Source organism: Gasterosteus aculeatus, chromosome Y (assembly GCF_964276395.1).
Source record: "Gasterosteus aculeatus chromosome Y, fGasAcu3.hap1.1, whole genome shotgun sequence".
NCBI lineage: Eukaryota > Metazoa > Chordata > Actinopteri > Perciformes > Gasterosteidae > Gasterosteus > Gasterosteus aculeatus.
This window is the reverse complement of record NC_135709.1, coordinates 13,229,959-13,246,317: the sequence shown is the minus strand read 5'-3', so window position 1 is coordinate 13,246,317 and position 16,359 is coordinate 13,229,959. Positions and strand designations below refer to the sequence as shown.

At 46.8% G+C, this 16,359-nt stretch overlaps 1 protein-coding gene across 1 annotated transcript; it reads right to left on the bottom strand.

Annotated features, from left to right (window-relative positions):
• Positions 1-886: 886 nt before the first annotated feature.
• On the bottom strand, positions 887-15,985 carry LOC120812201 (membrane-bound transcription factor site-1 protease-like). The gene is made up of 23 exons (XM_040168008.2): positions 15,618-15,985; positions 13,683-14,217; positions 12,076-12,333; positions 10,231-10,428; positions 10,033-10,143; positions 9,790-9,899; positions 9,307-9,423; positions 9,103-9,170; positions 8,273-8,375; positions 7,720-7,871; positions 6,850-7,011; positions 6,619-6,763; positions 6,324-6,512; positions 5,808-5,980; positions 5,617-5,732; positions 5,343-5,499; positions 4,075-4,199; positions 3,923-4,000; positions 3,696-3,836; positions 3,474-3,605; positions 3,202-3,328; positions 2,618-2,748; positions 887-2,383 (listed from the first exon to the last, which is right to left on the bottom strand). The coding sequence occupies exons 2-23, from the start codon at positions 13,876-13,878 to the stop codon at positions 2,178-2,180; spliced, it is 3,195 nt and encodes a 1,064-aa protein (XP_040023942.2). The 5' UTR covers positions 13,879-14,217; positions 15,618-15,985; the 3' UTR covers positions 887-2,177.
• Positions 15,986-16,359: the final 374 nt, after the last annotated feature.

The window sequence follows — 16,359 nt, the reverse complement described above, 5'->3', positions numbered from 1 at the left end:
GCTGACAGTAACGTCACCTGGTATGTCTTCTGCTGTTGTAGAAGACATGCTGTTGTCTTCTTCAAGGTGTCACATGTTGTGCGTCCATAGATGGTATTCTGCATTCCTTGCTTGTAACGAGTGACTTATTTGACTTACGGGTGCTTTTCTATCATCTCCAAGCAATCTGCCCTTTCTCCTCTGACCTCTCACATCAACCAGGCATTTTCGTCCCGCTCGCTGGATAGTTTCTCTTTCTCTTTTTCTGACCATCCTCCTTAAACACTAGAGAAGGCTGTGCTTGGAAATCCCAGATGATCAGCTGTTTGTGACGTGCTCAGACACAAACAGCCACGCCACGTTTAAAAAAAAGTCACTTAAATGCCCTTTCTTCCCCATCCGGATGCTCGGTTTGAACTTCAGCGAGTTGTCTTGACTACGTCTACAGGCCTAAATGCATTGAGTTACGGCGATGTGATGTCATTGACTGATCAGCAATTTGTCTTAACAAGCAGTTGAACAGGTGTAGTCTACCAGTGATACCTTAAAGCAGTGGTCCCCGACCTTTTTTACCTCACGGACCGGTTTCATGTCAGACAATATTTCGCGGACCGGTCGAGAAGGTCCGACAGGGGGGGCGGAACAATCGACAGGGGGGCCCGGTGGTTGGGGACCACTGCCTTAAAGGATACCTGAACTAGTTCTTTACGCTCCTGAACAGATGCTCAGCCATTGGCATGAGTGAAGAGCATACGTTTTTCCTGCTCTTTACCTGTGGGCCATTCATAGACATTAATTTTCTTTCATGCATTATGTATCCAGCCTCTTGTGAATATTTGATATAAGTATTATATCTATCTAGTATAATATATAGTATATTATATAAGTAATCACTTAAGAAAGCATGCATGTTAGATACTGTTATTTAATTGTATTTTAAACACAAAACTACACACATTTGATCATCTTGGGAGGCAGAATTCCACCGGGCGAAGATGTTGAACCAGCAACTCTTCCTCATGCACTTTACGCTCAACTCAACGGTGCCGCCACAAATTCGCCTTTGCAATGTCGGAGTTTCTATGAAAGGCATTGAGGTCGCTCACATGCCTTTTCACGGTGTACACTTCATCGTTACCACGAGAAAGTGCAATATTCGCCTTGTATCCAGTCACAGGACGTCTGAGCAGTGAAGCGCCAGCACCAGCTCTCTGGTTGTTAAAATGCTCGTGGAAAGCCTTCAAAAAGGGCTTTCGTTTGTCAGTAAACGACTCGATGTAGTCTTTGAAAAATGCTGATGAATCTTTCAAAAGGCTACTTAAGTCTGTAAAGGGCAAACGTCGCTGATCAATTCTCTCAAGAAAAAAATCCTGCACACACAGAAAAAGAAGTTTATAAAATGGTTCTTTAGAAGGCATTGTGGTTCTACAAAGAACCATTCTAAGAAGATACCATTTAGCTGCCAGTTCTCTCTTGCACTTTGAGAATGCTTTTTTAATTGATGATATTTGAACAAGTCTGTCAATGCTACTTTGTTGACCATTAGATCATGATGGAGGACACCAACAGAATTCCTGGCCAGAGTTCGTTCAGTAAAGAAAATATAAAAACATAAAAAGAATGATTTCATACAGATTTGGTCAGGTCATACAAAATAGTGGATGTTGACGTAAGAGAAGAAGACTTGGACGGTCCTCATGTTTGAAATGTCTGCATTCGGTGTGCGCTGGATGTTCCTCTGTGTGTGTGTGTGTGTGTGTGTGTGTGTGTATGCCAACCTAAAGTGCAGACAGCATGGTTTACATGAGATATCTTGTCCTCACAAGAATGCATGTTAGGGTCTGAACAGATTCAATAAATATAAAAACACATTCATTGATAAAGAGACAGTTTGGTCAAAGAAAGAAGCGGGAAATGTAGACGAGTCCGTCTCAAACAAGCATTTTTCGAGCCAGGTGTATCCTGTGTGTAATGCTGTTCATTAGTCCGCAAATACACACACACACACACCAGCCACTGACGGCCTTCAACAAACACTGTTTCCAGCCTCTGAGAGACGTCCGGAGCCTGGAGGGCATCAGAGCAGTGACCCCCCCCCCCGTTGCTACTCCTCACAAGTTGTCCGTCTACCAGCATCTCAGTTCTTTCAGGAGCTGAAGCAGATGCCACCAGCAGCAGTCCAGAGTTGCACTCTGCAGTCAGACTGTGGGGCTTTTCCCCGTGGCGGTCGCGGCCTGCGGCTGGAGGTATGTGGGCCGTTTGATGCGCGGCTTCCTGCGCTTGGGTTTGCTCTTGGCCTTCGTGAGCTGGACCATGAAAAAAGACAGGACGACCATCGCTCCCAGGAAGGCGAACACGGGGATGGTCTGGCCTACCTCCTGGTTGTAGCGACCGGGCATTATCCCTAAAGGGCGTTAAGGTCGCAGGTCAAATAGGGACGCTTCGCAGTCACCACCGTTTACATCTTCATTCTCACCCACTGCAGTCGCCCTTTTCATTATGGTTGATAGGATTATGCTTTCTCACATTGATAATAACCATACACATATATTAAAACTATCCAACTACAAATGCTTCTGTTGAGTTTCACTCTAAAACGAATCCTGAATCAGAGTAATAAGGATGAACCGAGTGTTACCTCCCGGGATGTCCCAGGCGCCGCTCTCCCCAGGAGACAGAGGTCGGACCTGGGGACGGTAAGCCCTCATGTTAGGTAGAGCCACTTTGTCCAGATCCACCGACAGGAGCTTCTGGTGCTTCCACAGGTTACTGAGAGCAAAGACAGGAAGAGAAAGAAACAAGAGGTGAGTGGGCGAGAGGGGAGACAGCGAGATGGATTCTTGTTTACGCCCATTGCCAAACTGAAGCTTCACTACAAGAGAATGATTTACTTTCACTTTGATTACAACTGCTGATGGCTTGGAGAACGCTTCCGCTAAGATCGCAACGGGACGGAAAATCTAAAATTATGATCTCCTCTACCAAAAGCACCTGGGCTGGATGGACATTCACGGATGGATGATTTAAAAAAAGGGAATTTAGTTTGATTCATGGTAGAGCGCACAAACATGATAACTCAATTTTTAATGTGAAAAATTCTAAAATGGTGCATTTGAAATTCTTTGTCAATAATCAGAGGAAAAATAGCAAAGCCGCATGAAGGAAATGATTATTTGGCCGCACGGATACAGCTCAGCGTGTTAAGAGTTCCATCCCATCTACCTGGGCGCTGTCTCGTTGAGTGGCTGTGGCTTCGCCCAAGACAGGTGAGGGCAGGCAGGCAGTGGGCGGGGCTTGGGGTCTCCAAGGTGAGCTTCTAGAACTTTGGAGTAGCGGTAAAGATGGTTTCCTGTAAAAATGGATAAAAATACATATCTGAATGATAATAATGACACGCGACAGCAAGGTTCACAAGCAGACAGAATAGTTCAGATGCTAACAAAGGAAACCGTAGCATCATGTCTGACAACATAGCGTTTGATTTCCTTCCTCACCCTCAAGCCTCTGCGGCAGTGGGCGCTCGGCGCCCGTGGGGGGGGGCACTCTGCTGTGGGAGTGGCTGAGGCTGGGAGGCGTCATGCTGTAGGAAGTGTACTGAAGCAGAGCGTCCAGCAGCCAGAAACAGTCTGAGAGGTCGTTACAGAACAAATGTTATGACATCACCATCAGCTCAGAGTGACAACGCGACGCGCGTCCGAGGGCAGAGGAGGCGTCACCTTTCTGCCTGTGGCTGTCGTCGATACAGTTAGAGTCACCATACAGGGCTATGCGACCTCCCCCGTCAGACGGTGTTTGGTACAGCCCGAGGATGGGAACTCCCTCCACCACTGCCGTCTCCTGCTTTAACACTTCCAGACCTGTGAAAGGAGCATGCACGCACACTGTGGTGTTATATGTGAACAAAACACGCCAAGTTTAGCTCGGCTCAAAACTGAGCGGGTACCTTGGTCCTTGAGGTTCTTGGCAATCACTATCCCGTCTTCTGGGAAGCGGGCGATGCTGCAGCCTGAGGCGTAGTACACTGAGAAACAGAGGCGGCATGAGGAATAATGCAACCAGGAGCTCGGTTTATGTGTCTGCGTGTGTGTGTCTTACTGTCATGATCAGCCAAAGTGAAGTCACCCTCGTACAGCCCGTCACTGAAGGCCATCCCCCACACCGAGATCAGGTCGTTCAGCGCCGGTACGTTAGCGCCCCCTGTGTCCGGCATCCACCACTGCCTGCAGGTTACATCAAGAAAACCAAGTCAACCAAAGTTCCCAATGTAGAAATCTAACAAAGTCAGTCGGGCCGCAGCGTTGATGGGCCGATGATGCTGGTGAGGATAGGGCTGACCTATAGCTATGGAAGTGCAGTGAATGGATCTACTGGGATTCTACAATTGATTAAAATGTATTGGTTTACTAATGAATAACCCACCTATGAATAACCTATAATTACAAAGTAGATTAGATAGAGCTAATCATTGCATTGAAATCACCACCATCAAGAGAGTACTTGGTTAAAGACAATAAAAAAACCACATGAAAGTCATTTCCCCATAAAGAAATAAAATTAAAGTACAACCTGACTCAAAATAACTGCAGATTTTATGGGACGAAAATGGACAAAATAAAAAAAACACAAGATCCATAAAGGAGGCACGCTCGTTAAACGAAAACGCTGAGTTCATCATTTTGTTTTGTTTATCTAGTTTGATGGATCCAAAAGACGCAGCGGTGAATGCACAAATCTGAAAATGAACGATTCGCATCCAATTACAAAACAAATTACTCCGCATAATATTTTGAAGCCACAGAGGCCATATTTAACTCATATAATGTCATGGAGGACGCAGCAGCCAGGAGTTCTTAGTCATTTCTAGGTCAGCGTGAGCACCTCCAAACCTACAACGCGGCGATGAATCAGGTCTTTTACACAGCGAGTCCACCGCTGCAGAGAGACAGAAGCCGTTAACCAAGCGGCGGCATTCATCTCACCGCGATGTGGACGAGCTGCCGCTGAGAGTAATTGCCGTTTAATCAATGAGCAGTCACACGAAGGAGGTGCAGGGCACATTTTTAAAGGAATGAGACTCAAGAGCCTCATTATAAAAAAATATATATATTTAAAAACTTGTTTGTCAGAAATCGCTACGTGGCAATTTTGTTTCTTAATATCGAAGAAAGCGAGAAGAGTTGTACACACAAAAGTCGCACTGATGTGAACAATCCCTGTCCACATAGATTAAGGCGGAACTGAATGGCTGTAGTTTTTTTATAGGCAATGTTTTTGTCAAGGTTTCTGGAAAACAACCCCACCCTATAAAAAAAAAGATTTATCAGATTGTAAACAGACAGTTTTTGCCAAAGACGGGGAAATACCTGGTGTTTTCGTCATAGAACTTGACCTTCCTCATGACCGACGTGTTGTACCAGTCGCTGAAGACAATAAGCGACAGGCCGTTGTCGATGTCTCGCCTCAGCTTGGTGATCTCTTCGGGGAAATACTCCTCCTCGCTGTCCACCATCAGCAAAGTGCCTGCGGGGAAATGACAGCAAACAAACCCTGTAGTGATCCGTTGCTCAACCAAACGGAACAAACGGCCTGGAGCTGTATTCTAATACCGCTGAGGGTTTTTAGTCCCTCTGCTCTCACCGTACTGGCTGGCATCGAAGCAGATGATGGGCGCTCCGAGCACCTCGACAAAGTATCCCATACTCCTCAAGTGCTGGTACATGTCCTTGAAGTTAGTGTGGATGTGGTCACCATTCCTGGAAAAATGAGAATTAAAACAATCAATCAAGTTTTTAAAAGTACAGTTCAAGAAAACACACACACACACGCACCAGTCTAGTGGGTCGTTCTTCATGCGCAGGTTGTCTCGGGGGAAGTAGCCGGGTGGGTAGCGCAGGTTGTGGTACTGGTCCCACAGCACCCTCTTGCTGCGTGGAGGCGTTGGCACGATCTTCACCTTGATGGGCAGTTTGACGGTGGAGGTCTGCTCGCCAGCCGCCTCGGACTGCAAGGGGTGAAAGATCAAGAGGACGGCTGGGTTGTAACTGGGGAGGAGTACTGAATCACAGAAGAAGTCGTGCAGTTACAGGTCGAGTAATTCCCCCCCATAAATGGAATTGTGATTTGATTAAAACTGCTGCAGCCAGATGTGGAGGTGTTTTGAGTACATCAATAATAACCAGCGAATAGGCTGAGGCCATTGTGTGGGCTTGATAATGACGTAGATAGCAGTAATATTTACATGGTTCAACTAGATAAACATGGATAGAAGTTATTCATGAGCAGCAATGCGCACATGACACGACCGAGAAACAAAGCCAAGATGTGGCGTTGCCACGGTGACTCACGTTGTTCTCCGCGGGCGACGCCACCGTCACCATCACGTGGCCTTGCGCAACGCCTTCCCACGACGCCGCCTTCTTGGCCACGGAGATGGACACGGCCAGGTAGCCGGCCCACGGCCACAGCACGGGCGCGTAGGAGACGGCCACGTCGACGTGGTCGCCGTTCTGAGGGAGGTAGGGCTGCCACACGGGCTGAGCGGCAGAGAGCGACAAAGGCAGGAAATGAGGTTCAGCCGTTCGCAGAGCAGCATTTTGGGGAGGATATTTCTGTTGATCCGTGGAGTTTCTCGGCGCTCACCTTGTCGACGATCCTGCCGGTGACACCCATTCCGTTGAGAATGGTCACGTTGACGATGGTGGGCATCCCTCCGTAGTAGATGGGCTGAGAGCAGTAAGGCCACATGTACGGAGACTCCGTCAGGTCGATGTAGCTGGGAGAAAGGCTGGCGGGAGACGAGAGGTTAAGATAATAATAACAATGACACGTATTGTGCCAATTTCTCGACAAAATGTCATGACAAATCCTCACCTGGCCTGAGGCTTGTAGCTGTTGAGGATCTGGTAGGCTCTGATGAGGTCCAGCTTCCCGTGGCCCTGCTCGAACATGTTGACCCCAGGCAGCCGGCGGGCCGAGGCGATGAGAGCCTGCTTCATGGAGGCTGGGTTCACCAGCTCCCTGTTCAGGACGGTGCTGCAGGACAGAGGAGGAGAGGCTGGGTCAGTTTGGGAGCAAGTGTCTGTCAGGTTCCACACGTTTATTTTACTCAAAAGTGCCGGAGGGAAGAGGAGGGATGGGCCGGAATCCGTGTGTGTCGTTCTCCTGGGGAAGAAAGGAAGAACTGGCTGTTCTCGTCGAGGGCGGTGTGACATTTATTCTCCACAAAAAGAGCTCACAAAATAGGCTCAGTTACAGCCGTGTGACAAAAGGGCTTTCACCAACGTCGAGGCGGAACCAACACCCCGCTTCCCTTAGGACACATGTGACAGCCTGCTTATGTTCAGAAACCACAGCACAAGGCCTCATTACACCGCATCAGGCTTCAGATGTGTTTAGAACGCCTTCACAGTAGAGCAGCACCATCACTTGGACGTTTGCTGTGCAGGTTGTCACAGAGGAGCCTCAGGAAACTGCAGACCACCAATGGAAAACGTCTTTGACTGCTTTACAATGGAAATATTCAGCATTCCAGTTGGAACAACCCCGTGAGAGCGCAGAGAGCTGCCCTCTGCCGGCCATCACATTCATTCAAACGTGGGTGGGGGGTTCTGCAGGCATTGTGTCATGAAACAATTGTGCTGATGAAAATGCACGGGGAAAATACAGAACATTACCATAACATGAAAACAATAATCAAATCAGAAATCAATACCGAGTCACAGTCCCGTTAGCCACACTAACCTGGCCAGCAGAGTCACGGCTCCCGCCACCACAGGGGACGCCACGCTGGTGCCAGACAGGGAGCGACAGCCCTCCTTCATCCCCGACCCCCGGACGCCGGAGCCGTAGGTGACAATGTCTGGCTTCACCCTGCCGTAGCCCCCGGGCAGCTCCTAAAGACGGCAGCGGGTGGGAGGAGGGACTCGGATCACGAGATGATGGGCAATTGGTGATGTGAGGCAATTTGTGATACTCACAAAATAAAAGTGTGAGAGCAAGAAGGTGGAGAAAAGACGACTGCTTTTAATTAAAGGCCACATTCTGAAATGTTTCTGGTGTATTCAGGTTGGAGAGGTGACTGTCTGACAGACGTTGAGGGGCCGAGAGACCAACGGGATCAGAGAAAGTCTCAATCAGATCCCAAAGCAAACATCTGCTTTGGGATCTGACTGATAAAAAAAGATAGGATATCAGGAGTTTACATTATGGTTGACTAGTTTATAAAGCAAAGGGAAGAAGTCAGCCAAGTGTGTGTGTGTTGTGTGTGTGTGTGTGTGACCCTGGGGTAACTCACCCAGGTGGTCATGCCTCTGGAGGAAAACCGAGCGATGTTGTCCTCAAAGTCAATCCCTCCGACGCCGATCACGTCCATCTGGTCGGCCGGGTTGTTCAGGGTGCTGCGAGAGGGAAACGTCAGTTGGATTCATGCACGGAACTAAAAGACTAAAAGGTTCATCGTTCCAGATCCAACATTTAACGCTTAAAAATTCTTTTACAGAGACGGTAGAGTCAGCAGATGTTCAGCAGGGTCATAAAACACGGTCAGTCTGGGGTCATTTGTGGGGTCGAAGTGGTGCTAAGAAAGTAAGTGTTTTTAGGCAAATTAACCAATAGCAAAAAAACCTGACAATCGGATTGTCCCAGGAACATTTAGTGAGTCTCTCTAACTTTTGCTCAACAGCAGCTATTGACAATTGTGCGACAGTGTTACTATTGCAGAGCAGGCTTACGCCTTTTGTCATATATATATATATATATATATATATATATATATATATATATATATATATATATATATATATATATATACGCCAGATATTTATATATATATATATTTATATATATATATGAACTAGCATAGAATCATATAACATTATGTCTTTGTTCTTATCAAGACAAAAACTTTGGTCAGCATTAGCATCAGTGTTTACTACAGGTCTAATAGGCCCGACATGGAAAATAAATAAATAAATAAGTATTCTTAATATATAACATTTAAAAATGTGGGAGAAGGGGACTGAATGGTATTATTTTTAAAAATTAAAAAAGAGAACCAGGAGACGGATTATTAAAATATATTCAACAATATTTTAGGATTAGGAGTTCTTATAGTGATTAGCATACCCATATAGAGGCCCATCGTTGCCAATAGCAGACACCATGATCACTTTGTTGGCAGTGAGCTCCCACACCTGTCAATCAAGAAGAAGTTGTGATGCGACGCGTTACGAATGGGTTACATTTAATACCGTTTTGATTTTCTTTGCTTGGAGTGCAATAATGTGACATATAGAGGGCATAGTACGGGTGGAAGTTGCGCTCTTTCACCTTATCAACAAAGGGGTGGTCCATGAAGTCAGGCCCCCCGATGCTGAGATTGAGAACATCAATCTTCTTCAGGATGGCGTAGTTGAAAGCGTCCAGGAACCACGATGTGTACGACACCTGGGAGGAGGGGAGCGACTGTCATCTGATGTTGATACAATATCAATACAGCTTTTGGGTCACTATAGAGTGACTGATAGTAGAGTTACAGTTATTTGACAGAACAACTGCACAAAGCCGCACTGGAACAATTTATAGAAAAGCAAATCTCCAAAAATGACACAAAGCCGCCCTGACTTTGTATGACGGTAGAAAGTTGGTCTTTCAGCTTAAACGAGGTTATTAAACCAAAATATTCACTATTCCTTCCAAACACTGTCCCCCTTTTCAACAAATGCATCTCATTTCACTTTAATACACTTTCACTCGTATTGCTTTGACATTTTAAAACACAGTTCTAGTCGGTCGGACTAGTTGTGTGTGTACCTGGTTGTTGGTGAACACTCTGAAGATGTGCAGCTCGGAGTCGGGGGCGAAGCCCTGACACTCCCTCATGCTGGCGATCACTCCTGCTACAAATGTACCGTGGCCCAAACCTGGAGAACAGGGGACGAGACACAAGACACGGACCATGAACGAACCGTCTCACACACGCACACACTCTTTCAGTCCAGTACCAGTCTGCTTGTAACCATCATCAGCAAAATTATTCGTTTTTTCTCTCCTCACCATCATCCAGTGTTTTTTCATTAGTCCAGTTGGTTCTCTCCTTTACGTTCTTAAAATGCGGGTGCTTCTCGCTCAGGCCCGTGTCAAACACCGCCACCTTCACGCCAGAACCTGTGCACAAAAACAAACAAAACATTTTTAGGCCGACGTTTAACCCTCCATGAGAAGAGTCAACAAGGTGCGATTTGGCGGTCTGACCGGTGTGTCCCATCTGCCAGAGCACGTCCGCTTGCAGGATCTGGGCCACGTGGCGGGGGATGGCCCGCAGCAGGCGCCGGCTGGAGTGGCGGCCGGTGGCGTGCCAGAAGCCCGTGCCCAGCGACAGGCTGGTCCGCCGGAAGGGGCGGGACGACTGCCACGAACGGGTGGCGTTGCAGGGAGCGGCGGGTTCGGGCGCTGCGGGGGGACGAAAGCGCAGGCGGTTGTGTTAAAAAGGCCACGGGGGCATTACTTCACCCTGGTTCCATCTTCTCACTTCTGTCTTTTGTCTGTGACCAACTTCTTCTCTCTTATCCTTTAATTTATCGAATTAATTAGCTCACTTTGTGCACGTTGACACTCACTTCTCGAAGCATTCCACTAACCAGGTTGAGGTCCTAACTAGAGCGACGTGATCCAACACGGACGCTACAGAAACTTTCTGTACTCTCTAGATCTGACATGTGCTCATGCGTTCAGAATGAACTGACGCATTTCAGTTAAATAAAGCAACCGCTTGTTTACTTATCGGATAAGTGACTCGGCTCTGCCGTATTTCCATTAGCGTCTGACACGCTGTGCTTTAAGCTCACTTTAAAACATTATTTATGGCCGTGAGCGATGCTGTCGCTTAGCAACGTGAGCCGTGTCCTTTGCTTGCGCGGGACACCTCAGTCTCTCATTTGCATTTAAAGTAATTACATTACATTACATGTCATTTAGCGGACGCTTTTATCCAAAGCGACGTACAATAAGTGCATTCAACCATAGGGTACAAACTCAAGAGAACAAGAAACAAGAAAGTGCAATTTCCTCAAATAAGCCAGTTTACAATTTGCTATAGATGAGTGACGTTACAAGTACAATTTAAGTGCTACAATTTGTTAGTCTTTAGTCGAGGTAGAGTCTGAAGAGGTGTGTCTTTAGTTTGCGGCGGAAGATGTGAAGGCTCTCTGCGGTCCTGGTGTATTCAGAGAGCTCGTTCCACCATTTCGGCGCGTAATTAAAGTATGAATGTGGGCGGGTTCACACGAGTCAGCTTTTGAGTGTTTCATCGTTTCCTTTAAACCCAGCTGAGCATTCTGGCCAAAGTTAGAACAAACTAAAGTTCAACTGAGATAACAGAAAAGGCGAGACAGCTATGAAAAGCTGAATCAATGTACAGTGACATGAACGGCTTAAAGTTTAAACAAACAGCTTCCACATAAATGAGCAGCAAGACGTTGAAGAGAAAAACGTTACTTGCCTCAGTCTGAATGGTATTTATATGAATTGAACAAACCCATTCATGGTAACATGCTCAGAAGATGAATGGTTGAAGAATACCGAAAATGTGCTGAACTGAACTTTCAGAGGAAAAGAGGAAAAGTGAAGAAATCCAATTAAACAGAAGATCAGAAATTGTTGTATCAAAAACTCTGCTAAGTAAATTCCCATCTTATTTAGTTGAGGGCCCACTGAAGACTTTCATCCACGGCCGAGCACAGGGTGACCCCCCCCCCCCCCCCGGCCCCCCATCCAGGGAGGGCCCACCACACTGACTAACCTACTCCCTCCTGGAGCCAGCAAACAGACCTTCTCTGTTCTCCCCCCCGTCCCCCAACACACACACACACACACACACACACACACTCACACAAGTTGGCGTACACTTGTATGTCAACACATTGTGACATTCAATCCTTTTCCATGCCGCAAAAACAGCAGAGGGGGACAGATGCGTCCTCCGACTCGGCGGACAAAGAGACATTCAGAGGCCCGTAGCCGACACGCAGAATAATTCTTTTTTTTATCTATTCAGATTTCTCAGTGTTTTCCTACAATAAGGCGCACTGGCGGACTCACAGGGCGTGTACTTGAGCGTGCGGAACACTTTGCGCTGCGGCGTCACCCTCTTGATGTAAGGGTGGTCCTCCAAGGTCAGCAGGCTGCCGGTCGAGGCCTGGCGGATGTGGACCAGCTCAAAGTCGCTAGGGAAGTCGGAGGCCGGGTTTTGCCTCGGGACGATGCGCCACTCCAGCGCGGCGGCGTTCCGCAGGGAGCTGCTGATGTACAGGCTGCGAGCTTTGGCCGAGAAGTACCCCGTGAAGCCGATGATGTACTCTGTGGAGGAGGAGAGGGCAGAATGTTTTTTGATGAACAGAGCAACGTTTAATTGGGCACAGAGGGCGATTACAGCAGGATGCAGGTCTTCGCTCGCTGGGATCCAGAGGTGCTTGTGTGCCACTCGAGGGAGAGGAACACTCCAGAAAATGTCTTTTGTAAGGAATCCCTTTCCTAAGTTCTTGAGAGGGACGATAGAGGCGACCACGGCGCATGGAGTAGGGAGGGTTGGCGGCTCGAACCCCAGCTGCTCCATGTCGAAGTGTCCCTGAGCAAAGACACGCGACCCCTAACGGCAGCACACCACTGTGTGGGAGGGTTCAAATGCAATGAAAAAGTGGATAACAGCGTCAGCTAAGTGACATGTAATGTCATGATTGATTGAACAAAAAGTAAAAAGTGACTTTCTGTTACTTTGGCAGTATCTAACTTTCCTGTCAGAATAATAGCAGTTGAAAAGGAAGTTGTGTAACATGTCATTTAGCTGACGCTTTTATCCAAAGCGACTTACAATAAGTGCATTTCAAAAAAAGGAAACAAAGTCAGAAGAGCAAGAAACAAGAAAGTGCAATTTCATCAAATAAGCCAATTTGCTATAAATACAATTTAAGTGCTACAATTAGTTAGTCTTTTAGTAGGTAGAGTCTGAAGAGGTGTGTCTTTAGTTTGCGGCAGAAGATGTGAAGGCTCTCTGCTGCTGCTAATTACACCATTTTAGAGCAAGGACAGCAAAGAGTCGTGATCTGGTCGAGTGTTTTGCTCTCAGCGAGGGAGGGACAGATGCAGAGCGGAGAGTGCGGGTTGGGATGTCGGGTTTGACCATGTCCTGGATGTAAGCTTGACCCGATCCATTCACAGCATGGTACGTGAGCACCAATGTATTGAACTGGATTCGGGTAACCTTACTTGTGCCGCAGCTCTTTAATGAAATAGATCTACATCTTAAAGTTTGTTGCATAAAGTCATATTAAGTATTTTCATCCCTGCATTAAAAACCTCTTCCTCCTCCACTTTCATCGACTACGAGTGGGTGAAGCATCTGGCCCATCGAACTTCAGCAGTAACTGTTGAGATGAAGAGTCCCCACTCAAATCGGCAATTCATTTGAGGAAAGAGCAACGTTTCAAATGGTAATACAGTTTTCCCACCACGGTTTTGAGCTTTAATGACAGTTACAGATTAAAAACGTCACAAAAAACAAAAACTCGACGGACACCCCCCTAATTCTTTGGATCACCAGTTTAAGGTAGGTAGCATTGCCACACAAATATAATCATATTTATATTATCAATAAAATACCAATGAAAATGAAAATAAAGCCATTTCTACCAGTTTCTATTTGTTCTTACCATGTTCCACCACCTTGGTGGAGAACTCCAGTTTGAGGGTTAAGTCAGAGCAGTTGGATCCTGACGATGAGGGGAGGGGCTCTACGCTAGGGGCGTGGCCAGGGTCCAATTTGGCTCCTCCCATTGGCTCCATACCCACCAGAGGCACGAAGGCCACCAGCAGCCCAAAAAGCACGGACGCCGCAAGTGTGATCATTTTGAGTTATATATATATATATGCAAAATAGCGCGCACCATCAGTTTGACCCAGTCCGATGAACACTGAGCAGCAGGAAACCTGGTTGGGGGGGTCAAGGGTTGCCACGGAGCATCATCGGGTCCACAGCTCAAACGCTGAGGCCATACTGCAAGCGGCCTGAGCAGCTAGATGAATTTCTTTAGGCGTTTTCTCTCCATGGCGGTGGCCCGGGGTGGAGCTCAGTGGTGCAGCCAGAGTAGGAACCCGGTCGCCATGTTGAGAACCGGAGGAGGCAAACAGGGAAAGCAGCGGTGATGGTCGGGGGGAGCGTTGGCGGAGGAAGGCACTGCCGTCGATCTACAAATCAAACACTCCCATCAAAAGTTTGTTTTTAAAGAATTTGAGTTGACAAACCCGCTATATGTGTGTGTTATCCAACCGCCCGGGGAACTAGTTGTTATAATTACTTATTAATGAAGAAAGAAAGAGAGAAAAATATATAGATTGATGTGTTTAGCAGTGTAGCAACACGTCCAGATTCTACACGGTCCCAAATGTTTACTTTACAAACAGTCTTTTAATTACACGCGAGATATTTAAGCAAACCAGGTTCTCCTCTACAATCAAGCAGGTCTTTCAAGTTTAACTTTCAATGGCATCATTTCATTGCGTAAAAGGCTGAAAAAGCCTGTGTTATTCATTCCTCTGTTCACCATGTGGAGAGCTTTTAAAAGATGTATTGTTTATTGAGAGAAATACATTTGTTTCCTCTGCCTGACCAAAAAAAGTGTTGCAGAGGAAACACTTTAACAAAAGTTCATCAAGAAAGGTTTAAATCCTCGTCCTTACTTCTGTCGCTTGTGTTTTGTTAGTCACATGTCTACTAAACCTGTTCCACCAACGGCTGAGGAGATTCATTCTGCAGGTGTGGAGACAACAGTACAAATACTGCTTCTCACAGGGTTGTAAAAATAGCGACACAGGTTCGGGTAGGGCTGTAAGAGACCGGCTGGGTCAACAGCACACCAAGACACAGAAATGGCATCGCACCTCTGGATAAATATAGATTAGTAGCGGGGAAAGGGCTTAGAGTGCTTGGGGAATAACTCTCAGAAGGCTCTACATGGGGGCCTTCTTGTTAGCTGGAACCCTCCGTCCTCCAAACAGTGACACCAAATCACAATAAATATCACAAAGATTAACTAACAAAAGGTCAAAAGCAGATGTTTTGTTGATTAAAATAAATTCCAGTCTCCAGTGTTCATCATATAAAAAGGTAACCAATGATCTGACCAGGTAACCAAGGAGCTGAACAGCCAACCAATGAGATGACCAGGTAAGCACCGAGCTACCAAATGAGCTGACCAAGTAACCAATGAGCTAACCAGGTAAGCATTGAGCTAACAAATGAGCTAACCGGGTAACCAAGGAGCTGACCAGGTAACCAGTGAGCTCACGACTGGCGTTAGCCGAGTAGCCACAGATGAAGGGTCCAGCTTGTCGGCATAAACAAAGCCAGCACGAACGGTCATGCTGGAGGCTCGCGTGCCTCTGAGAAATGTCGAATGTGGAAGAGCGTCATTTTCAAGCCACGAACGTGTCGATGTCGCCGAGGCTCAACGTAACGACAGCTATCTGTAGTACGGCTGGTAACGTCAACAAGGAGACGTGCTCGTGCATTTTATCACATGTACAGCGTCAGCTAGCTAGCATATTTTACGGTATCTGCTGGTGGTGTGTGTAATGATTGTACTCACCGAGCTTCAGAACGTCGCAGTTTTATGTGCGTTTTCTTCACTGTCAGTGTATTTACACGTTGATGGCTAACGGTGCTCGGTAGGTGCTCTATTGTGCACCTAAACAAAACCACTGACGTCTGGTTATGATGGGATGCCAGGTCGGGTTGGCTCATCCTCCTCAACCAAGGAGAACCGTTAGCCCATCGATACACAGATAATATACATCGCAAAGGACAGCATTGCCCCCCCCCCCCCCCCCCCCTTAGCGTTTTCCTAGAAAGTTAAGTTGTAGCTATTCATCATGGTCCCTCTTCGCTTTCAAAAGCACATTTTTTCACGTTATGAAAGGCAACCCACCGGCCCTCCAGCCTTCACGCGCACTCTGCAGTTCTACCAGCAGAGGGCGCTGTTTACTGCCAGGAAAGCAGACTGGGAGAGGAGTACTACATCAAATACTTCAATCACTCAATCACGTGTATTACAACCGTAGCAGTGTGACAGAGCCGCGGGTGCATATTTAGAAATGTAAATGCTTCCCTAACTTTAAGGTTAAAAGCCATGGGGGACTTTTTAGGGGCTCTCATCTCATTTAACCTCTTTCATGAACTGTGATCGAGCAGTGAGTCCAAGGAAAAGTATTCAGTCCTCAAACAAAGTTGTATGCTGTTATGGTGTAGGACACACTTTTCTTTACTTTACTGTGTATGCTAAATTTGGTATGCTGTTAAGAATCTAAAGCTCCTCGAGACAAATGTTTGAT